This window comes from Bufo gargarizans, chromosome 8 (assembly GCF_014858855.1).
Source record: "Bufo gargarizans isolate SCDJY-AF-19 chromosome 8, ASM1485885v1, whole genome shotgun sequence".
In the NCBI taxonomy this organism is placed as follows: Eukaryota; Metazoa; Chordata; class Amphibia; order Anura; family Bufonidae; genus Bufo; species Bufo gargarizans.
The window spans coordinates 137478475-137504164 of NC_058087.1; the positions used below are offsets into that span (position 1 = coordinate 137478475).

At 46.2% G+C, this 25690-nt stretch overlaps 1 protein-coding gene across 3 annotated transcripts; it reads left to right on the forward strand.

Annotated features, from left to right (window-relative positions):
* Positions 1-88: 88 nt before the first annotated feature.
* On the forward strand, positions 89-25075 carry LOC122945733 (transmembrane protein 180-like). Of its 3 annotated transcripts, none has more exons than XM_044304895.1 (7): positions 89-216; positions 3493-3658; positions 7927-8655; positions 9976-10130; positions 15407-15490; positions 20271-20414; positions 23634-25075. In XM_044304895.1, the coding sequence occupies exons 2-7, from the start codon at positions 3506-3508 to the stop codon at positions 23761-23763; spliced, it is 1395 nt and encodes a 464-aa protein (XP_044160830.1). In that variant the 5' UTR covers positions 89-216; positions 3493-3505; the 3' UTR covers positions 23764-25075. The 3 variants fall into 3 exon arrangements, with proteins under 3 accessions (XP_044160830.1, XP_044160832.1, XP_044160831.1); XM_044304897.1 differs by having other exon boundaries at positions 118-250; XM_044304896.1 differs by having other exon boundaries at positions 118-246.
* The last annotated feature ends 615 nt before the right edge of the window (positions 25076-25690 follow it).

Here is a 25690-nt window from a genome sequence, read left to right on the forward strand (position 1 = left end):
ACAGTCGAACCAATCAGCTGTCCGTCAAGGCGCGCTGCTGTCCTGTGATTGGTTAATTGCAAACACGCCCACCATCTCTGTTTTGACACTTCCGTGTTTTGCTGCTGGATGCTGAGCCGCAGGAGGCGTGCAGGTTGCGAGGGGCAACAGGCGGGTCTGAGATTGCTGACCTTTGTGTGGTCCTCGTCATCCATGAGCCCTGATCCTCGCTGCCTGGTAGTATCTGTGCGCTGTGCATGCTCTGTAGTAGGTGAACGTGTAGACAGTGATACTGGATGTGCGGTAGTATCATGATGCGGTTCTTGTGCCGAGCTCTGATCTCTAAATGCATTCAGTTTCTCACCATTATCAAGCCCCCTGTTTGATGTCAGTGAATGGAAACCTGACTTGTTTATGCCCAAGGGGATGAAAACCTCTCCTGACCCTGATGCAATTTGCATTCAGTGACGGCAAGCAGATCTTGAAAATGCTAAGGGTTTAAAAACAGAGAGGGGTAGATTTACAAATTCTGTCAGAAGGGTGATTGGTAACCCAGGATTTAAAGGGAGTCCGCCACTATGAAACCAGTTCCCAATGCCCGGCACGGATAGGGCGGCTGAATGTAATAATACATTTCACTTATGGATCTATTGCTTTAATCTGGAGTAAAAGTACTTTTAATCCATATGCAAAATGAGCAGTTAAAGGGGTTCACCGGGCTAGGATAGGTCATCAATATTAAAAGCACGGAGAACCCCTTTAAGTGCACTGAGGGCGGACCCAAGCCACTCTGTGCACCCTTGCTCTTCCTGCTTCCTCTGCCAGCCCCTCCCTCTCCTTGATTGACAGGACCAGGGTCCTAAATAGGTGTCTTGCCCGGCCCTGTCAATTACGAAGGAGAGGGAGGGGCTGGCTGAGGAAGCAGGAAGAGCAAGGGTGCACAGAGAGGCTTGGGCCCGCCCTCGGTGCACTTAACTGCTCATTTGCATATGGATTAAAAGTATGTTTTCTCCAGAATGAAGCAGTGGAAAGGTATTGTTACTATAGTTGCCAACTGTTCTGAATTTGCAGGGACTGTCCCTGGTTTGCAAAGACAGTCCCAGCACCTGCGGCCCTCCCGCTGTTGCAAAACTACAACTCCCAGCATGCCCTAATAGCTGTAGGCTGTCCAAGCTTGCTGGGAGTTGTAGTTTTGCAACAGCGGGAGGGCTGCAGGTTGGTCATGCCTGTTCTAAAATCAAGCCTGTAATTAGTGGGCGTTCCCAGGCGGGGCTGGACATTTCTGGAGCGGGGCTTAGATGACCCAAATTTACCAACTAAAATGTATGCATTGCATTCAGCTGAGGTAGCCCTACAGGCAGTGTGCCCGGATTAACTGGGAATGTCCTGGTGACGGTTTCCCTGTATTGTTTTCCCTCCAGTCAAGAACTGGCGAGAGATACACTTACTATTTTGTGGCAGCGTCACCTTTACTTATTAGTATAGAATAATTCTGTTATATTTACGTAAAATCAAAAAAATTTAAAGGCAACGGAAACCTAGAGCACTATTTTTTTATTTTTTTTTGGCTATTTGCTTCCTAAATGCAAAAAAAGGACTTTGCCCAGATTTTTTTTTTTAAACGAAAAACTTCCCTATGAGTAACCTGCTATTGCGTTCCCCAGTGGTTCTGCAGGCATGATGACACGTCCATTGTTCATGTGGCCCTGCTGCTAGTCACTGGCCTCAGCAGTCACATGCTATTCATGCACATGTGACTTCTGAGGCCAGTGATTGGCTGCAGTGGTCATGTGAACAATGCCTGTTATGTCACTGCTGCAGAACCAGCAGCCACCAATGTCTAAGATGAGGCAACCCTCGTGCGCACCGCCACCCTTTATTTATTTATATAGAACTGCCGAAAATAGCCTTGTGCTCCCTTACAGTTGTTATGCCTTCATTTTTCCCTCTCACAGTAGTAATGCCCACATTGTTCACCCCTCACAATAGCTATGCCCACATTGTGCCCCCCTCACAGTAGTTGCGCCCCCTCACAGTAGCTATGTCTACATTGTGCCCCCTCACAATAGTTATGCCCACACTGTGCCTCCCTCACAGTAGCTATGCCCACACTCTGCCCCCCTCACAGTAGTTATGCCCACATTGTGCCCCCTCACAGTAGTTATGCCCCCCTCATAGTAGTTATGCCCACATATTGCCCCCTCACAATAGTTATGTCCACACTGTGCCACCTCACAGTAGTTATGCCCACATTTTGCCACCTCACAGTAGTTATTCCCCTCTCATAGTAGTTATGCCCACATTGTGCACCCTCAAAGTAGCTATGCCCACATTGTGCACCCTAAAAGTAGCTATGCCCACATTGTACCCCCCTCATAGTAGTTTTGCCCACATTGTGCCCCTCACAGTAGTTATCCTTTCGTCATGCCCCCTTCACAGTAGCTATGCCCTCTTTGTGCCCTCTCCCAGTAGTTATAACCTCTTTGTGCCCCTTCACAGTAGTTATGCCCTCACTGTGCCTCCTCACAGTAGTTATGTCCTTTTTCTGCCACCCTCACTGTAGTTATGCTCTTATTGTGCCCCACTGACAGTAGATATCCCTCTCTGTGCCCTAGTAACAGTTGTTATGCCCCCTTCACAGTAGTAATGACCTGTCTGTGCCCCTCTCAGTGTTAATATTCAGTACATACTCTCCTTGTCCCGTTCCTGATGATCAGATCACCTCCAGCACTCCCAGGCACGGAGTGCGCTGCGGCGCTGTGTGGGAGGAGTGCACAGGCAGATTCCCAGGCTCCCCCTACACAGTCCGGCAGCGCAATCTGTGCCTGCAGGGCTGAATGGTGAAACAGGGAGCAGACGGAAGGAGCGCGGCGAGCTGAGTGGTCTGTAACCCAAAAGACTGCCAACGTCCCGGCTGTAGCAATGAACGCTCCATCTGCATTGATAGAATCGCTCATTGCATCGGTCACCACCCTGACAGCTGCCACCTGGGGCGGACTGGCACCCAGCACCGCCGCCCCCCACCCCTGCCCTGCAGCACACCACTGTTGTCATGTACTATGTGATGTCTGATTTTAATTTTTTACATCAATTATGGCATAACCCCTTTAAGGCAGGTAATGTGGATAAGACAAAATTATAGCAGCAACAGTTATACATTTTAATCAAACACTGTGGCGGAGTTTATTAAGATGTGCAGATCGCGAAATAAATTTGGCGCATCTACTGGCAGAGAAAAAGAAACCTAGGCCAGTTAGGAACATAAATTGTAGTGAATCCGTCTGGTTGTGGGAGGCCGTAGCCTCCCCCTCTAATCCCCATCCAGTTTTTTTTTAGACCGGCATATAATGGAAACAAGTTGATTTTGCTAAAATATTTGACTATCATTCACCAGAAACCTGTCGTACAGCCTTTGATACATTTCCCCTTTAAGCTCTGTTGATCTTTTATGCTTTTTTCTTCCGCCTGGCAGTAGGTTTTCATGGAGTTCTGTTCCTGTTTACGTTTCCTTAGGTGAACTCTGAACATGAAGTTATCCTTTGGCATCCACAGGCCGGCCCTGGCCTACTCTATGACCACATTAGGTGCTGGAATGATGAACAGCATATTTAACTTCTACTACGTGAAACTGTTTCTGAACCGTTACAAGATATCGGAAGGCGCCTTTCACCAAGCACAGGTAACAGGCCGTTCCAGATCGGGCTCAGGATTTTGCAAGTTTGGCCGTGTTCACATCTGCGTTAGGCCTAATGCACACAACCGTGCCTTTTTTGCAGTCCGTAAACCGCGGTTCCGCAAAAAACTGAAGCCGCCCGTGTGCCTTCCGCAATTTGCGGAACGGAACAGGCGGCTCATTGTAGAAATGCTTATTCTTGTCCACAAAACGGACAAAATAGAACATGTTCTATTTTTTTATGCGGGGCCACGGAATGGAGCAACGGATGCGGACAGCACACGGAGTGCTGTCCGCATCTTTTGGAGCCCCTTTGAAGTGAATAGGTCCGCATCCGAGCCGCAAAAACGGCGGCTCGGATGTGGACCCAAACAACGGCCATGTGCATGAGGCCTTAGGATCAGAAAAACAGAATTCAGTGCTGTGATGGATCTGTGACATGAAAGACACCAACAGCAACTGGTGGACCTCTTTTTCTTAGAATGGAGTCCATCAGGTTCTGTTCTGGTTTCCCTTATTTTACCATAAAAACTAACGCTGCATGCTGTGCAAATTTTTATTTTTATTTGAAACCTGAGGTTTTGTTTGTTCACATTTCCATCAGGAGTTCTGCCAGAAATACCAGAAGCCTAACAGAAAGCTTAAAGGGGCTGTCCAGTATTTTGATGGCCTACCCTCAGGGTCCTACACCGCACACCCCTGCCAATCAGCTGTTACCTTGTAGCTTTGGTGCCGGAACCAAACAGCTCAGTCCATTGTGTATTGGACGGAGCTGGTAGCTGACCGACTTCCGTCGCCGGATGATCAGTAGAGGTGCTGGGAGTCGGATCCCTGCCAATCTGATATTGATGGCCTATCCCAAGGATAAGCCATCAATATCAAAATCCAGGACAACCCCTTTAAGGCCCATATGTGAACACTGACAATGTGAACCTGATGGCATACATAGGTCCAGCTTTTTAGAAGAATGTCTTTAATTTTCAGCCTTTGTTAAGCATACCAAACAATGAATGCGTGGAGATATGTGTCTACACCCAAACATGAAATCATCAATATGAGCCGTAGGTTAGCCATCTTACTTAGAGGGGTTTTCCGAGACTTTAACACTGTTGACCTCCTCAGGATAGATCATCAGTAGCTGATCGGTGGGGGTCCGACACCTGGGACCCCTGCCAATTAGCTGTTTGAGAAGGCAGTGGTGCCCCTGTGAGTGCCGCGGCCTTCTCTTTGCTTTTGCTAGGCCAAGTGAGGACACGTTCATCGATCACGTGTCCTAGGAGCGCGATACCAAGAGCAGCAATACAATGTATGGCGCGGTGCTTAGTAACCACTAAGAAAGCCACAGAGCTCACATGAATGCTGCTGCATTCTCAAAAAAGCTGATTGTGGGGGTTCCGGGTCTTCGGACCCCAACCGATCAGATCCTGAAGATAGGTCATCAGTAAAAAAAATCTTTGAAAACTCTTTGAAGAGGACCTTTACCATATAAATACCTGGCAGTGTAGGGCATATTGATGACATGTGAATGTAATATCGCTTTTTTTTCCCTACGTGCTGCTCCGTTCCCCCGCTGTGCCCCCTGTTCTGGTTTCCTGCCCTATATGTAAATCCATACCATCGGTACAGGGAGGAGGTGATGGCCATGTTTCTCAAGGGGCATCTGATTCTCCCTGGCTGTAGCGCTGTCCAGTCGCTGAGTTTTTTTTTTTCTCCCTGGTTGTGACTCTCTCCGCTGCGATTGGACGCTCAAAGCCAGGGAGAAAGAAAATGCCTCTTCCGGGGCCGACTAAGGACTAAAAGTGGCCCTGGGAAAAAAAAGGTTAATAGTGGGACCAAATTGAGAGAATGTGGGGCAACATAATTAGGCAGGGATAACAGAAGTAGGCAGGTGCAGCAATACCATAGTTTAGAACAACACACCGCCCAAGCTGAAGCAAATTCCACAGTGCAGCACAAAATACCGCCGCACCACAATATTCAACTGTATCGCTGTCCTGAGGACGTCGATGCAGTTGAATTCAGGAGGGCACCTGCATCTGTGTAAGAGAGAAAAATTTCCCTGTAGGGTCTATGGCCAATTCGCCCCTGCGCCCCTTGAGAAACACGGCCATCTCCTCCTCCCTGTACTGATGGAATGGATTTACATACAGGGCAGGAAACCAGAACGGGGGGCACAGCAGGGGGAACGCATAGAAAAATAATAAGCTATATCAGATGTCATCAGTATGCCCTACACTGCCAGGGACTTATATGGTAATGTCAGGACCGGTGAAAGGTCCTCTTCAAGCTACTATTGGTGCAATATTAGTCGCAGAACTGATTTGAAGTAGGGGGTCAGCATGGAAAGATTTGGGATGTTTCTACTAAAGACTGGGAACATGAGCTGTTCCATATGCAATCATCCCCTGCACATAATTGTACCACGGCTGGTGTGGACCCACTGTGCTTAGTGAATAGATTTGGCTTGGGAGTTACTCCCAACGGCATTGTCAAGGTGGACCCCTGGTGTTCACCTTTTCAGCCCTGTACAGGGATGTGGACTTCACTGTAGGGACCACCAAGTTGCTACCTCTAGGTCTCAGTTCAGAGGCTGCTTGCCAAGGCCGGTCAAGAGACATTGTTGCGTGGCAAAAGCATAGTCAGTGGACAAGTTGAGGTCTGGACAGGTAGAATTCGTACAATATGGTAGTCAGGGCTGGTGGCACTGGTCAATATATAGTTTAGGCAGAGGTCTGAACAGGCAGTCAATACACTAAACAGGCAGAAGTTGGGGACATTCTTCTCGGTCAGAACAATACAATGACACACCTTCACCGGATTAGACAAGCTAGGAACCTATAGCTCGGGCACCGTCCCCTACAGCAGGGATGGGCCAGCGCACACATGGACTAATTTGTCCCCATCCAATGGCATTGTTCCCTGTGGTATATAAGGCACCTTCCTCTAGGACAGGGACGCCGAACATGCGGCCCTCCAGCTGTAGCAGAACTACAACTCCCAGCATGCCGTAATAGGTTTTGGCTGTCCAGGCATGCTGGGAGTTGTAGTTTTGCAACAGCTGTAGGGCCGCAGGTTCGGCGTTCCTATCCTAGAGCAAGGTGCTTTATATACCACAGGGAACAATGCTATTGGATGGGGACAAATTAGTCCATGTGTGCGCTGGCCCTTTAAGAGCCAAGGAAAGCGTGCGCCCTAACTAATGGAGCGAACTGCAAGAAGCAGGGGGGATGACTGGGTGGAGAAGCAAGAAGGGTTAATACTCCAGCTACCGTGCCCGCTGAGTGAGCGCAGATGCCGGTAGGCATGGTCCACCGGCATCACAATAATCAGGTCATTTGTAAGGTATCCGGATCACAGGTATGTGCATGTACACATTGGGCAAGGGACATGTATGATCTCTGCATGTGCTTTGTGTCTCAGGCTCTGATAGCATCAGACTTTCAGCTACATGTGGAATTTTGTCATGCTTCTTTTTTTTTTGCAAAACATTATGATTTGATGCAAAATTGCACGAAGTCGCCTGTGATTGTAAAGTCCTGGGTGACATTTACAGTGTTCCAAGTGTCTATCCCCAGATAATGTTTAAGTATTGGGGGGAATAATCATGATTTTTTTTATTTGACAATTCAGGTTTTATATGTTTTTGGCAAACAGTTGTCCTGATTTGATTGAGCGCTGTGTAATGTTTCATTTGTCCTGTGGTGGCGCTGCAGGGAAATTGAACACTTACTGCAAGTAGGGATTGTCCAAACCAGAGAACTCCTGTCCGCTTTCCTGACATGTCAGTTATAGTAACTACTTGCATCCCCCATGCCATGTAATAACAATTCTGGAGCATCTATTCTTATGACTCTATGTTGTGCCGTTCCTGTATTATTCCTGCTAGAAGTTTACTAATAATTAATTATTATTGCCAGCAGTCTGCAGTAAAGGTACTGCTGGGTGTCACCAGTAGCAGGTGTGTCCAATTAGTGCTGCTGGTGCAGGGACACATCCCCAACTGGTAACACCCAGCTGTACCTTTACTGCAAGCTGCTGGTCATTCATTTATAAACTTCTAGCAGGAATAATAAAGGACTGGCACAACATAGTGTCCAGAATTGTTATTACACGGGGAATGCAAGTAGTTACTAAACCAGACATGTCAGGAGAGGGGAGAGGCCCTCTTTAAGAAAGGGAACCGTACGTGATATTACTGCGTTAATAGCATGCAGGGAATAAAACTGCTCTATATGTATTCTATCTATTACGTGCGCTCTTTTTATTTTCTGCAGGTGGTTTTTATGATCTGGAACGCCATAAACGACCCCTTATTTGGTTACATACAAGATAATTCCAAAACCGGCTTTTGCTCTATACGCCGCCATTCCATATTATACGGAGCTCCGTTTTATGCCCTCGCTTTCCTGCTTCCTTGGTTCCCCTGGAAAGATTACTCAGAGGGTGAATGGCTTAGTGGTGTCCACCTCGTGATCGCCCTCTGTATCTTTGATGGCCTGCTCACCTTCGTTTTGCTCGCCCAGTGCGCCCTCTTTGCAGAGATTTCAACCAAGCACGAAAATCGCCTTCAACTCATTAAATACAACCAAGTGGCGTCACTGCTGGGATCGTCCAGCATTCTCTTCTGCGGGCTCGTGTCTGACAACATGGAGGACTTCCCCAGCTTTCAGATGTTCACGGTCTTCGTGGCGGTCCTGTCCGCGGCCTGCATGTGTTACACCGGGGTGTTTGGTATAAGTCAGTACGAACAGCGGGAGAAGTCACCGGAGATCGGCGGAAAGTCCGAGACGGCCCTCTCCTGGGCCGCCGTGCTGGCTCTTACCAAACAGATCCTGACCCAAAGGAACTTTCTGCTCTTTGTGTCCATGAACTTTTTTCAAGTTTTTCATGCTACTTTTTGCAGCAACTTCATGATCATATTTGCTGATAACCTCATTCCCAAAGATGAGCTCCCCTCCTTTGTGAGGAGTATCATGTATGGCGCTGGCTTCATATTTCCACAGGTAGGTTCTGCTACGTTCTAAATGACGTTTTGTGGACATTGCGACCAACTTCTCACCCTTTCTTAGAAATGAGATTTTAAAGGGGTTGTCCATGATTTTGATATTGATGGCCTTACCTCAAAATCAGGTGATCAAAATCAGATTTGGGAGGATCAGACTCCCAGCATCACACACCGATCAACTATTGTAATCTCTCCTGACTGTTTTAGCAAATAGGCAACCGTTAAATAACATTTTGTCATTCCTCTGTTACTCTTTCTGGAAATGCATGAACACGTTGACAACTGGGCATTGCCATTTTTTTCAGAGAGGCATGTCCGATCAATACCAAGAGTGTCAGACTGTGAAAGGACACGCCCTGTTGAATGGCGACAACCAGCGGTCAGTTTATGTATACATTTCCAGGAGGAATAACATAGGAATAGGACAGTGCAGAGATCTAACACTGTTATTTTATGGGGAATTCCGGTACTTATTAAAACAGATATGTCAGGGGAGCCAACAGGTTCCTTTTACGGTGTATTTAGAAGTGTACATTTTTAACTAAATTGACAACCTCAGTAGGGGGAAGGGTTGTCAATTTAGTTAAAAATGTACACTTCTAAATACAAAGTAAAAGGAATCTGTTGGCTCCCCTGACATATCTGTTTTAATAAGTACCGGAATTCCCTATAAAACACCCCCCCAACTGGTAACACCCAATTATCCTTTTATTCATATACTTGTAGAAGGATTAACAGAGGAACATCACAACGTAGAGCAGGCATCCTCAAACTGCGGCCCTCCAGCTGTTGCAAAACTACAACTCCCAGCATGCCCGAACAGCCTACAGGTATCAGCCTACAGCACGGCATTGTGGGCGTTGTAGTTTTACAACAGCTGGAGGGCCGCAGTTTGAGGATTCCTGACGTAGAGTATGGGTAGGTTCACACTGATCCAGCCTAGCCAGATCCGGCCATTTACCTCTGAACTCCATTGACTGTAATGGCATCCGGCCACTTTCTGGCATCAGTGCCGGGTTTCGGCCGTACAGAAACTGAAGCATGCGTGTTTTTGTCCGTCCAAAAGCTTGCACTCATGCTGGAAAACGGCCAGATCCCATTATGGCCCGGTGGTGAACGGCACTATTCGGCTAGGCCGGATCCGGTGAGCTCTGGCAGCCTACTCTCTGCCGGATCAGTTAACGGAGGTGTGAATCTACCCTTATGAGAAAAGATTTCCCAGAATTATTTCTCAAGAAATCCAAGCGTTTCCTAAGACATAGATGTGAGGAGCGGGGGCAGGTCCTCTTTTAATCCCACTTTTAATTTCTCTTTTCAGTTTCTCGTGCTGATCAATCACTCCCTGTTGTCAAGTATCGGTTATTATAAGGTTATCCTCTACGCCTTCTACATAGAAGCCATTTCAGCCGTTGTGATGCTGGTCATGGGACCTCTGCATTACTACATCCTGGCCGTGTTCCTCACCACCAACATGTAAGTAAACCGCTCCCGCTCCTGCTTTCCGTCACTGTCGGGTGTAGCGCGGCTTTCATCCTCTCTGTTTTTTCTCAGATGTCATTTGCCTTTAATAAAGGATAAATATTCCTGTATCTGAATAGATGTGGCTTGTCAGTGAATGAAAGACAAGGTTATTTCAGAGCCCGTTCACAGCGGCAGCAGATGCACCAGTGACGGCTCTCCATGATTGTAAGCCTACAAGTAGTAGGAACTACTGAATACACATCAGGGAGTAGAAGAGTTAATAAGTATAGTAAAAAAATCGATATGACAATTAAATTTTTTACAGAGGGGGTAAAAAAAATCACACATGGGCGCAACAAACCCTACGATTATTCTTCCATATAAATGCCAGTAGATGAGCGCCGATCAGTGCTTATTAGAGGCATTTTATCTGCCTGTGTAAATGGTCTCCCATCTGAGACAATGGGGGCACACCACTAGAATATGTCCCCATTGTCTGATAGGGGTGGATCCCACCGGTGGGACCGCACCTATATTGAGAACGAACAGGGAAAGTGTTAGGCCTCTTTCACACTACAGTATGTCCATTTCAGTGTTTTGCGGTCCGTTTTTCACGGATCTGTTGTTCCGTTTTTTTGCTTCCGTTGTGGTTCCGTTTCCGTTCCGTTGTTCCGTTCCGTTTTTCCGTATGGCATATACAGTATACAGTAATTACATAGAAAAAATTTGGCTGGGCATAACATTTTCAATAGATGGTTCAGAAAAAACGGAACGGAAACGGAAGACATACGGATGCATTTCCGTATGTGTTCCGTTTTTTTTGCGGACCCATTGACTTGAATGGAGCCACGGACCGTGATTTGCGGCCAAATATAGGACATGTTCTATCTTTCAACGGAACGGAAAAACGGAAATACGGAAACGGAATGCATACGGAACACATTCCGTTTTTTTTTTGCGGAACCATTGAAATGAATGGTTCCGTATACGGACCGTATACGGAACGCAAAAAACGGACCGCAAAACGGAAAAAAAAAACGGTAGTGTGAAAGAGGCCTTAACTGGAGGACCCTGGTTTTCCCCAGGTCCGGCCACTACCAAGCGCTCTCCCCATAGATGCGAATGGGAGCGAACCGAACAACAAACTAATCCATTATCGCTTGTCCATCGATCGGTCAATGCTTTTACACTAATCGATAATTGATTACTTTTGTTAGATTTTTTTTAAAACATTTTAAACCATTATCTACTCATGTAAAGGGGCCTTGAAGGGGTATCCCCACCAAATGCACGCTGCGCCCTCCGGGACTTTCAGTCAGCAATTGGCTATTTTCAGCAGCCCCACAGAAATGAATTGAGGGCGGCTGCGCATGCGCGGTGCGCCCTCCGGGACTTTGCCAGCCGCGTTTACGAGATAGGAGCATATCATAACGATTGACAGGGCTGGACATCTCGCTCAGCCCCGATGCTCTCAAGCCTGCACCTCCGCTCCTAGTAGCAGCGCAAGCGCAAAGGCTATGCTTCTGGCTAGTGTTGGAATTTAATTCAGTTATATCTATGGTACTGCACTTGAAGACAGGGGTGCAACAAAGTACCAGTGCGCATCCAACCGGGAGTATGTAATAATATATGGGTACATCAGAATGATTTCTATACTATGGGGTGTAAAGTGTTAATGCAGAGATCTCACAGTACATTGGGGTCTCTATTGCTGTATTACTGCCTGCACGTTATAGGAATATTGCTATTATTACCCCATCAATCATATGTCTGCCCTGTAATTTCCTTTACCCCAATTATCTGGCTCTGCAGAAAACTAACATTTCTATGGTAATTGCTGCCTGACCGACTACTAAATCACAGAAAAGGCACCATGACCACAAAATAAGTTTAGAGTATCGCCAGACAGTTTTCAGTTTTTTGGGAGGGGGGGGGGGGTTCCTCAAAAATCCCTGACTTGCTAAGGCCACGTTCACATCTCCGGCAGAGAACAGCCTGGCGGAGTTTACTGGATCCGGCGGTGCCATATTCGACAGATCACCGCTGGATCCCTATTGACTATAATAGGATTCGGCCTCTTTCTGGAATAAATGCCAGGTTTCAGCCATACAAAAACCATTGCAGGCAGCGTTTTTCTTGGTCAGGCCGGCATTTGTGCATGATCCTCTTGCCACAGATGCGAATATTGGCGTTTTTTTTTTTTTTTAAAGGAAAGTATGTAACCCGTCAATGGCACTTGCATTATAGAACAGCGTAGGGAAAATACTAAATTGCTTTTCTGTAAAGTTGCCAAAAAAAGGCAGGTCTATGGGAGAAAAATATCAGACAATGAAGGAAAACTACAAAAAAAAGCTTGTTTGTCCTACGTTTAAGATTTCACATAGAGCTGGCAAACACAAAACTTCTAAAAAAAACAAAACGAAAAAAACAAACACGTGACACCAGCCTAAGGCCCCTTTCAGACGAGCGAGTTCCACACTCCAAACTTGCAGCGCGAGTAGGCGGCAGCTCCCGTCCTGACCTCCCAGCACTGCCGGGGTCGCCATAGCATTATATTGATTCATGATGCTATGTAACCCTTACTGTTCTGGAATGTATTGGCTAACACTGACATAATGCTGTCAGTGTTATCCAATACATTCCAGAACTGTTAGGGTTACATAGCATCATGAATCAATATAATGCTATGCGACCCCGGCAGTGCTAGGGGGTCAGGATGGGAGCTGCCGCCTACTCGCGCTGCGAGTTTGGAGTGTGGAGCATAAAGGGTTTTTCCCATTCCACAGGATGGGTGATGGATGTATGATCATCAGAGTCCAACCATTGGGACCCACACCCAGCTCTGAGTCCCCTGTGTGAATGGAGTGGGGGGGTGTACATGTGTGACCACCACTCTATTCACCCCTAAGAGAACTGACTGCCAGAGATATCCAAGTGAAGCCTTGCTTCGATCTTACTATTAAAGGAATTTTCCGGGACCCCTTTTAAAGGGGTTGTACAATGCACAGATATTGCTGACCTATTCTCAGGACAGGTTATCCATATCAGATAAGCTGTTTAAAGGGGCACAGTATAATTACTGATATTGATGACCCTTCCTGAATGTAGGTTATCAATATCTTTGCACTGCACAACCCCTTTAATTACTCATCTCTTGCCTGTGGAAGAAATATTATCATATACTTACAGTCTCAAAGTTGCTTGGATCATCTGCTCAGTAACCCGGCACATGATGCTCCTCCTCTGCTTCTGCCGACATCATGTCTTTTACCAGTCTGGCCAGTGGATGGGGTGGTCCGTTCCGATGTTGACCGTGCTGGAACCATTCCTCTCCCTGGTGCATGAGCAAACTCTGAGTATCTAAGCTGGGCTTGCAGGGTTTGCCGTGGCCTGGAAATATCCTTTAAGTTTTTTAAACATTTGTGTGACTGTCCGGTAATCCAGAATAGTTAATAATCCCTCACGTATTAGGTCAGAACTTCATTGTATATTTTAAGCAGGCATACATTGGTTTAAAGCGCATCTGTCAGCAGATTTGTACCTATGACATTGGCTGACCTGTTACATGTGCGCTTGGCAGCTGAAGACATCCGTGTTGGTCCCATGTTCATATGTGCCCGCATTGCTGAGAAAAATGAGGTTTCATTGTATGCAAATGAGCCTCTAGGAGCAACGGGGGCGTTGCCGTTACACCTAGAGGCTCTGCTTTTTCTGCAACTGCTGCGCCCTCTGTACTTTGTTTGACAGGACCAGGTGTGATGACGTTTTCACTGCCTGGCCCTGTCAAAGTGCAGAGAGAGAGCAGAGCCTCTAGGTGTAATGGCAACGCCCCTGTTGCTCCTAGAGGCTCATTTGCATATATCAAAATATCATTTTTCTCAGCAATGCGGGCACATATGAACATGGGACCAACACAGATGCCTTCAGCTGCCAAGCGCACATGCAACAGGTCAGCCAGTGTCATAGGTACAAAACTGCTGACAGATGCCCTTTAATTCCAGCATGGGTTCCATGTTCCAAGCCACTAGGTCTTGTTGGAACAGTTTTTAATGTTGTGGCTGCTCAAAATAAACTCCCTGACCACTGGGTAAAAATGATTTTATCCTCTGGAATGTATAATTGTATTCGTAGAAATGCTGAACTCGAATAATGCCCATGTGCTATTCCTATTCAGTGTACTACAGTTACGGAATTAACATTGATGGATTCCTCTTCTCATTCGCACTCACTTTTCCGTGTCCTCCCACAATTCTATGCACCGCAGCTCTCCCTTATGCGAGAGATACTTATAAGGCCACGTTCACGCATTCAGGATTCAACAGCATTTTAGGAGCAGATTAGAATCCAGACATAATGAAAGGCCATCAAATATTTTATACCCCGTTCACGTGTTGCAGAAAAATTCTTTGTGTAGTAATGAACCCATTGTGGACTTTAAAATCCACATCATGTTCATTATGGCTGAACCAAAAGGCCGCAGAGAAGCCCCATTGGAGTACAATGACCCTAATCTGAATGCGGATCCGCTGGCACGTCTACAGGAGAAGTCCAAGCTTTAGCCTTGGATTCCTACCGTGGGTTCATGTGTGAACATACATAAAGGGGTTGTCCAGCGGTGGAAAGTCATTTCTATGGGTTCGGACACGCTCTAAAATAAAAAAAATAAAAACAAAACCTTGTGCTTCACCGTTGAGGCCATTAATTGTCCCGTAGCGCTGTTGGACCCCCACTGATCAGTATCACGATACTCCGGCTCCGGCATGTGCTGAGCCCCCAGTGACGTAATCAGAGCGCTGTTGCCTCAGGAGCCGGAGTATCGTACAGGCGCAGGCAGTCAGCGATACTGCGGCTGCGCGAGATTTCGGAGGCCAAGAAAGGAGGACGCAAGGATGGTGGGGTGAATAAATTACATGACGTAGTGGAGGGGGCGCCGTTCGGCAAGGATGTGGGAGTAAATTTATTTCTTAGGAGGCGTGCTGGGCTTGAAATAAAGGCAGGCTGGGCACTGCAGGGGGGCGTTACTGGGCACTGAGTAATAACGCCCCTCTGGGCACCTTGAGGCTTAATTAGCATATCAGAAAAATCTGAAATGAAAAGTTGAATAAAAGAAAGAAGACCCTTGCTGGAATGAAGGTACGTTATTGCACATTGCTATGTTAACAGTTTTATATGCTCAAAATAGGTGACAGATTCCCTTTAATTCCTTTTTTATTGGTGATTTCTGTCTAATGTTTTCATATTGAATTATAGCTCTAGCTACATTTATTTTTACATTCTTTTCTCCACAGGGTGTTAGTTCAAGCATCATTTAGCATATTTAATCTACCCCTGGCTGACATTGTAGATGCGGATCTTGCAAAGTACAAACGCAAGTAAGTGATGCATGTGGTGTCAAATAAATGGGGTGTACAACCCTGAGAAGGAATTTTATTATTATTATTATTTTTTATAATATTTAAAAAAAGTTGTTTTAATTACAATTTTTTTGTTTGTTTGTTGATTAGTTATTTGTTCTACAGGGAGGCGCCATCTGAAATAGCATCCGTGTCGCGTGTCTGTCTCTGCACGTCACATACGCAGATGACCCTATCTTCTATGTTTGGGTGGCTTCAGCTGTGTTTACTGCTGGGTAGTCACAGGGGAAGGTGTCAAGTAACTTGCGGAGAGAGGGATGAGGCCAAATTTACAGCATCTGTTTTAGGCCTTATTCACATGTCCATGATTCACAGACGTGTGCTGTCCATGTTCTCCACATACCGCACACGTATCCATTCATTTTAACATGTGTATTCACGCATCCGTGTTTTTAGCACGGAGGCATGCCTTATATTTGTCCACATTTACGGATCCATCACGCTCATTATAACCTAGAGGTCCGTAAAAAAAGCAGACCCAACACTGACACCATCCGTGTTTCACGGACCATTGGTAGGAGATGCACCTGAAAATTACTTTTCAGCTGTGCAGGGTCCGTCGAACGCAGATCACACATGGAGAACAAAAAACGGACACCTGGACCAAACTCTGATTCTTCATGGAAGTCTTCACTGACCATCTCATCATGGATTACATCACGGGCAGGTGAATAAGGCTTTACAGGTTGCTTGACTTGCTTCTTCTCCTGGTCAGTGCTGGAAAATCTGAAGAAAAAAAATATATATATATATATATAGAAAAGGGGATATTACAAAAATAAAGAAAAAAATATACTCATTTGATTATAAAATTAAAAAAATTATCCGGGTGACACATTGCCTTTAATTGAGGAAGAGCCATTCCGACTATTTGACATGCTTTGTTATGGCTGACCTGATTATGCTTGGCACATCTTGCAAAACTTGTCATAATTATCTGACCTATTATTCCTCTGCTCGCTGTGAATGAGATCCGTCCCCTCGGTCTGTGACACATTCAGGCTACCCAAAAAGAGATTGTTAGTGCACTTATTACAGAGGAGATAATACGTCGCCCAGTGGTTACTGCCGCGGTTTTTCAGTTTGAATGCCGCAGACCGGCTCACAGTTTAGCCCTTCTTAATGAAGCTAAACCATTAAATGAAGCTTCCAGCGGAGTCTGTCCAAGAAATGACATGACCTTTTATTTAAAAAAAATGTTTTGCCTCTGGCTTTTTGGCATGGAATCTGCGCCAAACATTATGGCATCATAATAAGAGTCTCAATGTATACCTGCAGTGTAAAGCAAAAATGAAGAGTGAACAGAGCCTTCTTGTTATTTTATCTTTAGGCTGTTTCACTACAAATATTTAGCTCGGCTCATCCCTTTTGCATCGCCATCTGACGGTGCGATTTTCATAAGTTCAAGGTCCCCTTGCTGCTTTGTTTTTCTCCAGTGTCACCTGCGCTCTGTGTAACTGTGCAAATGTTTTTTTTTCTAGATCCAGATTAACCCCATCATGTTTAAAGGGACGCTACAGATGGGGCTGCACCTTCACTTTTTGTAGAACTTTTCATTGATTTTAACAAATGACAGTTGCAGGGCAGAAGTTTGCAAACAAGTCAGTTTACTGATTCCGATACAACTGTAGCTCAATGAAAAGTTTTACAAAAAGTCTAGGTGTAGCCCAACATAAGGCTGGCCATACACGGTGCGGCTCACTACTAATTGCTGGGCCACACCTATACACGCGGGCATGTACAGGTGCCGGCCAGAAAGCAGAGGCGCGGCCCAGCAATAATCTGCGTGTGGATGCTGCTGCCAGCCTTAAAGGGTTTTCTCTCACTTCAGCAAATGGCATTTATGATGTAGAGAAAGTTAATACAAGGCACTTACTAATGTATTGTGATTGTCCATATTGCTTCCTTTGCTGGCTGGAATCATTTTTCCATCACATTATACACTGCTCGTTTCCATGGTTACGACCACCCTGCAATACATCAGTGGTGGTCTAAAAACACGGCCGTGTGCATGGGGCCTAAGACGGCAAGGAAGCCGGTGCCTTTACATAACTTCGGCGATCCACCGCTAGAGCAGGGGCTTTATAAAGACTGGCGTCTAAAACGCCATTCTTAATAAATGACCTGCCATACGTCTGCAAAATGCGGATCACTGACCCATTGATAAAAATGTGTATCTCGCGGATCCACGATTTGCAGACCACAAGCCTCCCTGTCCTCATTGTCCCGCTCTGCTCCTTGAACACTGTCCTAAGAATTTTGTGAAGTATGTGAAGAATTCTAGCAGCGGTGCTCCCCCATCTCTCCTGCGAGACTGCTTTTGGTATTCTTCATCTCCAAGGTCACTGTGTAGAGAGTAAAACATGAAGGCACATCCGCCTTGTGTTACATCCAAATTTCCTCCGTTTTACCTATTTTCACAGTGTATATAAAAAGCTCAGCAAAAGCTTTGTAAATACTTTCTTTTTACAGTTTTTGTATTGTCCCATTAAGACCACTTATCCCCACATTCACAGCATAAGTGCCTGATCAGTGGGGGCCCCAGCGGTCACGGGAATAGGGGCCCACGCACCCTGATTGGACATGGATACGTATTTGCCGCTCCGTTCAACTCTGTGGGAGATGGCAGAGTACAAGCGCTCGCCTATCTCCGGCAGCCCCCTAGAGCTGAATGCAGTGGCAGAGCGCCTGATCAATGGGGGTCCCAGCAGTAGGATCAGACACTTTTCCCCTACCCCATCTCAGTGGTGCAACCCCATACCCCCTATGAGGCCATGTTGGGGTTCTTCCATTCCATTCCAAAATTCTGCTGGCCACATGTAGAACACAATTCATTTATCAAGGGACTTGCGACTATTTTTGCGACTATATTAATAGGGGCCTGTGCTGGGGACGGGACCCTTGTAAACTTACTAACATGTACGCCTGGAAACGCTTGGTGTACCTGTTGGCGAAAATGGGGCTGGCGTCATTTTTTCGGGTGTGGTACGTGCCTCGTTATAAATTAGGATAGTCCTTGGGGAAACGAAGACAAGCGTGAAAACGCGGGTCATCGTAAATGTGCCCCAAAGCGGTTTAGTGCTTTTCTCTCCTGTCAGACATAAGACCGCACAGCTCGCTTCTGAAGGTCCATTTACATGGGCAAAGATCAGGCAATCGCACTTTCGAACGCTCAATCGCTATCGTTGACACCTGTAAATATGTCAGCTGACACCCGAGGGAACGCGCATGTGTTTTTGATCGTATCTTTTATGAGAAAATGAAAATCATCGTTTTCAAGCTGTAAATCAGGGATGTGCCGCCGGCAATAATAAAAAAAACGTATGTGAAGGAATGATCAAATTAACCATTGCTCGGCCATACGAGTTAAACTATCTCCGATCGACGTGACATATGATCGATCTATGTGCAGTGAATGTAATTGGAGTCGCATATTTCCAGGAGATTGAGCCCCGCTGTTTACCAGATGTGACTGTGACACTGACGCATGGTGACGGCCACTGATTTTTTTTTACTGCCTATATAATGTCACATCATAGCAGGGGCCACCCCTGGGCAGCTTCTCTTCACATCTGCCAGTTGCGGCCTGCCACTAATTTTCAGCTGCATCGCTGGGTCTCATAAGTGAGTCCCCGATTACAGCAGTAGCAGTCCAGTCAGCGTTGGTATGGTGAGGGGAACGCCCCCGGCAGACCGCATAGCTACTCCGCTGCATCATATCATTACAATACCTTATCCACATTCTCACGAGAAGAGTCCTATGTCTTTGTTACATCATATATTGGTACCATCTGTGTACACATAAATCAGCGTGGCTATATTAAAGGGTTTGTCTCATCTGAGACAATGGGGGCATATTGCTGGGATCCGCCCCTCCGCCCCTATCTCCTAAACAGAGCCCCGAAAGTGGTGGAGGCTGCACTGCGCATGCGCAGCAGCCCTCCATTCATTTCTATGAGGCCACCAAAAATAGTCGGGCGCTGGCTCGGCTATTTCCGTTGGGCTCATAGAAGTGAATGCGGTCATGCGCGGTGCGCTCCTATTCACTTCTATGGGGAGAGCGCTTGGTGGTGGCCGGAACGGAGTCCTCCAGCCACCACTTTGGCCCGCTCTGATCCCAGAGGTGGGACCCGCACCTATTGGACAATGGGAGCATAACCTAGCGATATGCCCCCATTGTCTCAGATGAGACAACCCCTTTAACCTCTTCTGTTTTTTTGTAAACTAATATTTAAAAGCATTCTCCAAGATCATTTTACTGATGACCTATCCTCTGGATATGATCGCTGGGGGTCCGACACCCGGGACCCCTGCCGATCAGCTGTTTGAGAAGCAGTGTTGCCCACAGTAGCATTGTCACTTGGTATTGCGCTCAGCCTCATTCACTTCTATGGGGCCGAGCTGCGCCATAGGCCATATGACCGATGTAGACGCGGTGCTACTGTAAGAGCCGGTGCCTTCTCAAACAGCTGATTGGAGGGGGTCCCCGGCATTGGACCCCCACCGATCAGATGTTGATGACCTATCCAGAGGAGGATAGGTCATCAGTAAAAAGATCTTGGAAAACCCCTTTAAATGAACTGAAAATATGAAGTTGCTTAGTCTTAGTATTCTGGTCTCCAGGCACCATCTGCACAAAAAGTGTATTCTTATCAGGAGTTTGTTAATTTTGCTTTGTACCCATCACTTATTACATAAAATACAGTTTTTTTTCTTTATTTTTCTTAAATTTTCTTAGGTCTCCGCTATCCTCGATGGTTTTTGGGACAAATGCCCTCTTCACAAAGCCTGCCCAGTCCCTGGCACCCATGTTTGTTGTCACTATTCTGAATCAGTATGGATATGAACAATTAACTAGCAAAGGGGATCAGCCGGACCCCAGGTGAGCTGCGCGCTGCTGATATACTGTGTTGTGTATGTACATTCTAAGGCCTCATTCACATGTCCATGTTGACATCCGTGACAAGATGGCCAGTGGTTCATCCTTGAAGGATCTGTGTTGGGTCAGTTTTTGCCCTCCGTGTGTCATCCTTATTCCACGGACATTGCTAGGCTGAAAATTAGTTTCCAGAGCGTCTCCTACCAATGGTCCATGACTAGTGATGAGCGAACTTCTGTTTTAAGTTCGGCGTCTAAAGTTCGGCTTCCGGTTAGCGGAGAATCCCGATATGGATTCCGACTTCCGTTGTGGTCCGTGGTAGCGGAATCAATAATGGCCGATTATTGATTCCGCTACCACGGACCACAACGGAAGTCGGGAACCATATCGGGATTCTCCGCTAACCGGAAGCCGAACTTTAGACGCCGAACTTAAAACAGAAGTTCGCTCATCACTATCCATGACCAGTGACCAAATACAGACGGCATCCATGTTGCGTCCATGGTTTTCCCGGACCCATAGACTATAATGTGTGTGAGGGATTCGTAATCACGGACAAAATTGGGCGCGCTTCCGCGGTGTTTCCACAGGCCCACTGATTTGTGAATACACACATTAGAGTCAATGGATGCGTCTGTGATTCACTGATGTGTGAAAGAGGCCTAACTGGTAAATCTCTTCTAATAAATCCTGGACCGCAATATACTTGGCACCAAAAAGATGTCAGTGACCCCATCGGTGTTGATGTGCTGTGTCCGGTCCCCTATTCTATGCAAGGGATCTGCTATACATACACAAAAACAGCAGTCATTGCTATCACAGCATGGGGATCACGCGTGTAGGACAAGAATATTGCAAAGTTTCAGCAGTTTTGGTGGTGATTTAAAGGGAACGGTCATATTGAACATGTGTCTGATCTGCAGGCAGCCTGTTATAGAGCAGGAGGAGTACAACTTTGCATTTATTGATTTAAAAGGGTTGTGTCACCTCAGACATTGGTGGCAGATTGCTTTGCCACCAACGTCAGATAGGTGCAGGTCCCACCTCTGAAATCCGCGCCTGTATCTAGAACAGGGCCCCCAAAGGCTATTTCCAGAAGTCCCATAGAAACAAATGGAAAGAGCACTGCGCAAGCACAGCCACCGCTCTGTTTACTTCTATGGGACTAATATTTAACGTGACTACGGTATGTGTACGCGCTGAAACCCAAAAGCGCAGGCTGGCAGGGATCGGGGGAGTCGGAGTGTGTGTGCAGCAGCTTCTATGTGACAGGAGGCTGCTGCACATTAGTTCCTAGGGTACCTCTAGAGCTCCATAGGGACATAGTATAATCCCCATAGACTCCAATGCTAATGCATTGGAGTCTGAGAGAAGCAATCTAATGATTGCTTGTTATAGTTCCCTATAGGAACTATAAAAAAAAAATATTGTAAAAATAAATAAATAAAAGTATAAAAATTTAAATTATCCCCTTTTCCCTAAAATGAAAATAAAAAAAACATTAAAAAAAATACACATCATGGGCATCGCCATGAACGAAAATGCCCATACTATTAAAATATACAAATATTTATTCCATACGGGAAATGGCGAAACTGAAAGAAAGTCAAAATGGCCAATTCGCTTCTCCTCCCACAAAAAAATGAAATTTAAAAGTGACCACAAAGTCGTACACACCCCAAAATGGTATGAAAAGTACAAATCGTCCCACAAAAAAGTACACATAACTTCAAAAAGGTTATAGGGGTCAGAATATTGCGACAAAAAATACAACATTTTCAAGGTTTTATTTTTTTTTTCAGTATAAAAACGCAAGAAAAACTATACATATGTGGTATCGCCGGAATCGTAGTGCTCTGAAGGATGAAAGTATCTGGTCAGTTTTACTGCATAGGGAACGCCATAAAAAACAAAACCCATAAAACTGTTGCGGAGAAAATAAAAAAGTTATGGCCCCAGAAAGGCAAGGAGTAAAAAATATAAACGCAAAAACTAAAAGGTTAAAGAAACACAAGATTTGTCTCTTTTTCTGCACCACTGAACTCCTATACACGATATGTCACCGTGTGATGTACAGCGGCGTTGCTGCTGCAGGCATCTGTTGGCCATCATGGCAGGTTATGTGTCATCAGTACGGACAATACATCATTGCCTGAAGTCAGTGGTGGGGAAGAGCGTGCAGCAGCATCACTGGAAAGGAGAGGAATCCCTATGGTAAGTTTATTGAAAGTTATTTACCCGTTTTGAGGCCTTAGACCTTAATTTCTTTATTCCTACAAGATCCATACCTTCTTTATTCCCCTGTCCATACCTTTTCATTAGCGCATCGGGATCGTACATGTTTTAAAGAGGACCTTTCACCGATTATGACACTGTGAACTAAGAATACAGACATGGAGAGCGGCGCCCGGGGATCTCACTGCACTTACTATTATCCCTGGGCGCCGCTCCGTTCTCCCGCTATGCCCTCCGGTATCTCCGCTCGCTAAGTTATGGTAGGCGGAGTCTGCCCTTGTTTTGCTCTAGCGCTGGCCAATCGCAGGTTATTTTCTCCCAGGCTGTGAGCTCTGCGATGCGATTGGCCAGCGCTACAGCAGAACAAGGGCAGACTCCGCCTACCATAACTTAGTGAGCGGAGATACCGGAGGGCATAGCAGGAGAACGGAGCGGCGCCCAGGGATAATAGTAAGTGCAGTGAGATCCCCGGGCGCCGCTCTATATGTCTGTATAGTTAGTTCACATTGTCATAATCGGTGAAAGGTCCTCGTGGTTTTACAATCTTGGTTCACTTCAGTGGGAGCAGTGCTGCGTACAATGGATGGAGCTGTAGTTCCATCGACACTCCAGAGCGGCTGATTGGCAGGGTGTGCCAATGTCGGGCCCCTCCTGAGGATAGGCCAACAATATCAAAGGACCCCTTTAAATGTTATGATTGATTACTGTTTAGGGCCATCACATAATGGTGATTTGGTGGCATCTGCTGGTGAGATGGTGTAATAATATACTTGCCTTTTGAAGTACTACTTGGGTCCGAGATCCGTATGCAGGACATCACATCGCGTGACCACAGCGGTCCGTCACTGGGCGGGATGAGGCTATATTTTTTTTTATATATATATACACACAAGTATATACTATGTTATATTGATATCGTATGTATTTCTATGACATTGGTCAGAAATGGTTGCAATTTTTTTAAATAAAATTACCGTTTCAATTCAGTTTATTTTTAGGCCTCCATGACGCCATGTTCTACCTGACCTGCATCGTCCCTCTGTGTATAGCCGTCATACAGATTATCATATGGAAGCCATACTCCATTCGGACCAGTCACGTGGCCAACGCAAACTGAGCAGCTGAATATGAAGTGACTTTTCTCACCGGTGCCTTATAGTTGGTGTCAATCCTTATTCGACATCTGACCATTATGGAGGACTCCTTCTTTACCTTTATTTTTGTGAATTTCTGACCGTAAAACTGTCGCTCTTTGTACGTACGGAGCAGACCTGGAACCTGCTCCTGGTAACTCTTTTCCAGAAATGCAATCGAAATCTATTATAGGCAGCTATGAAATTAAAGGTGTTGTTGGGGGTCCCTCTTCCAATCAAGCTAGCAACCTTGGAGCACCCATGTAGTACATGGATGGCCATTTAAAGGGTTTTTTCTGGGATCAGGCCTGTGGGGGTCCTCCTCTTAGCACCCATGCACACCATGCTGTTTGAATGGACTGTGGCGCTTGTGCAAACAATGAGTGTTTACCTCCATCCGTCCACCTGCACCCCATCTACTTGGTGGCAGTGCAGGCTCTTGCAACGTCACCCTATTCACTTGAATGGGACAAAGCTGCAATCGCCTTCACCGCGGCTACCTTACGTATGACGTGCAGGTACATGGACTGAAGTAAACATTGAAGAGGCTACAGTGCTGGCACAAGTACCGCTGCCCCTTTAAACAGCTGATCGGACCCCCACCGATCTGATATTGCTGGCCTTTCCAGAGGACTGCCGAAAGAAACCCCTGTAATGTTTAGCCAGAAAAAGCCTGAGGGGTTATCTATAGTGAAACATCTCGTATTTTGTGTGTATTAAGCCTCATTCACACGTCAGTGTTTCACGTACGTGTTCTCCACGGACAGCACATGTCCCCATTCATTTCAATGTGTGTATTCACACATCAGTGTTTTAGCACGGTCCGTGGGTCCTATCTTGGTCCGTGTTCCCGGATCCCTCATGCCCATTATAGTCTATGGGTCCGTGAAAAACACTGATGCCATCCGTGTTGCATCCGTATTTCACGGATCATTAAGAAGAGATGCTTTGAAAATTATTTTTCAGCTGTTCAGTGTCAGTGAAACAAGGATGCAAGACGGACATCAAAAAACGGACCCAACACGGATGCATCACTGACCACCTTCTCATGGATTTGAGCACGTGTGAATGAGGCTTTATCTGTCAATAATACTTGTACGCGTCACAGTCCGACCGTGGGTTTAGCTGACCCGACTCTTAGCATCTTATGATGAGGTAAGTCCAGCTCAGTTAAACTTGTGGGCCATGACTCACGCGAGTAATGCAGACTGACAATACGTCTGGAGTACGTTAATGTGAACGGCCCCTTGGGGTACATTCACACTGCCATGGTACTGCCATGCCTGTGTTGTGGACCGTGGGTCCGCAAAAAAAAAACAGGCACCAGCCGTGTGAACTCAGCATTGTGGTGCGGACCCAATGACTTCAATGGTTCAGCGATCCACTAGAGGCGGCGAAAGATAGGACATGAGGAGGCACAGAGCCGGAAGCTCACGGAAGGGCTCCCGTGTTTTTCCGTGGGCTTCCGGGTCAGTGCATTGAAGTCAATAGGTGCGCACCACAAAGTGGAGTTCATACAGCCAGTGCCCGGTCCGCTGCACGGTCGTGTCAATAGATTTGGGGTGCATGCAGACAATGCAGGTTTGCGGCACAGATTCTACCGCGCATATGCACGGCAAATTAAAGCACAATACATGTGATATTTTATTTTTTATGGTGCCACGGTTCTCCTGAAAAAGGGTAAGAGACCTGCCTTTCCTTTTATATTGTATATAAAGTAATAATACATACATATGCATTTATATGACGGTAGGTGCTGTAATAAATTTGACGTTCTTAGTACATATATAGATAAAACTACATGAGCCCTGCTACCAGCGGAAATAGGACCAGTCACTGCTCCCACGTGACTGTCTTAGTACTTACAGTTCTGGAGCAGCTTTCACTAGAACACTACATTATACCGTTCCT

Excerpts from the sequence above, each read along its gene's own strand:
- LOC122945733 (XM_044304895.1), top strand. The coding sequence starts at position 3,506 with ATGAAGTTATCCTTTGGCATCCACAGGCCGGCCCTGGCCTACTCTATG. Across the intron at positions 8,656-9,975 it reads CTGGCTTCATATTTCCACAG|TTTCTCGTGCTGATCAATCA; the intron begins GTAGGTTCTGCT and ends TTCTCTTTTCAG. Across the intron at positions 15,491-20,270 it reads CTTGCAAAGTACAAACGCAA|GTCTCCGCTATCCTCGATGG; the intron begins GTAAGTGATGCA and ends AAATTTTCTTAG.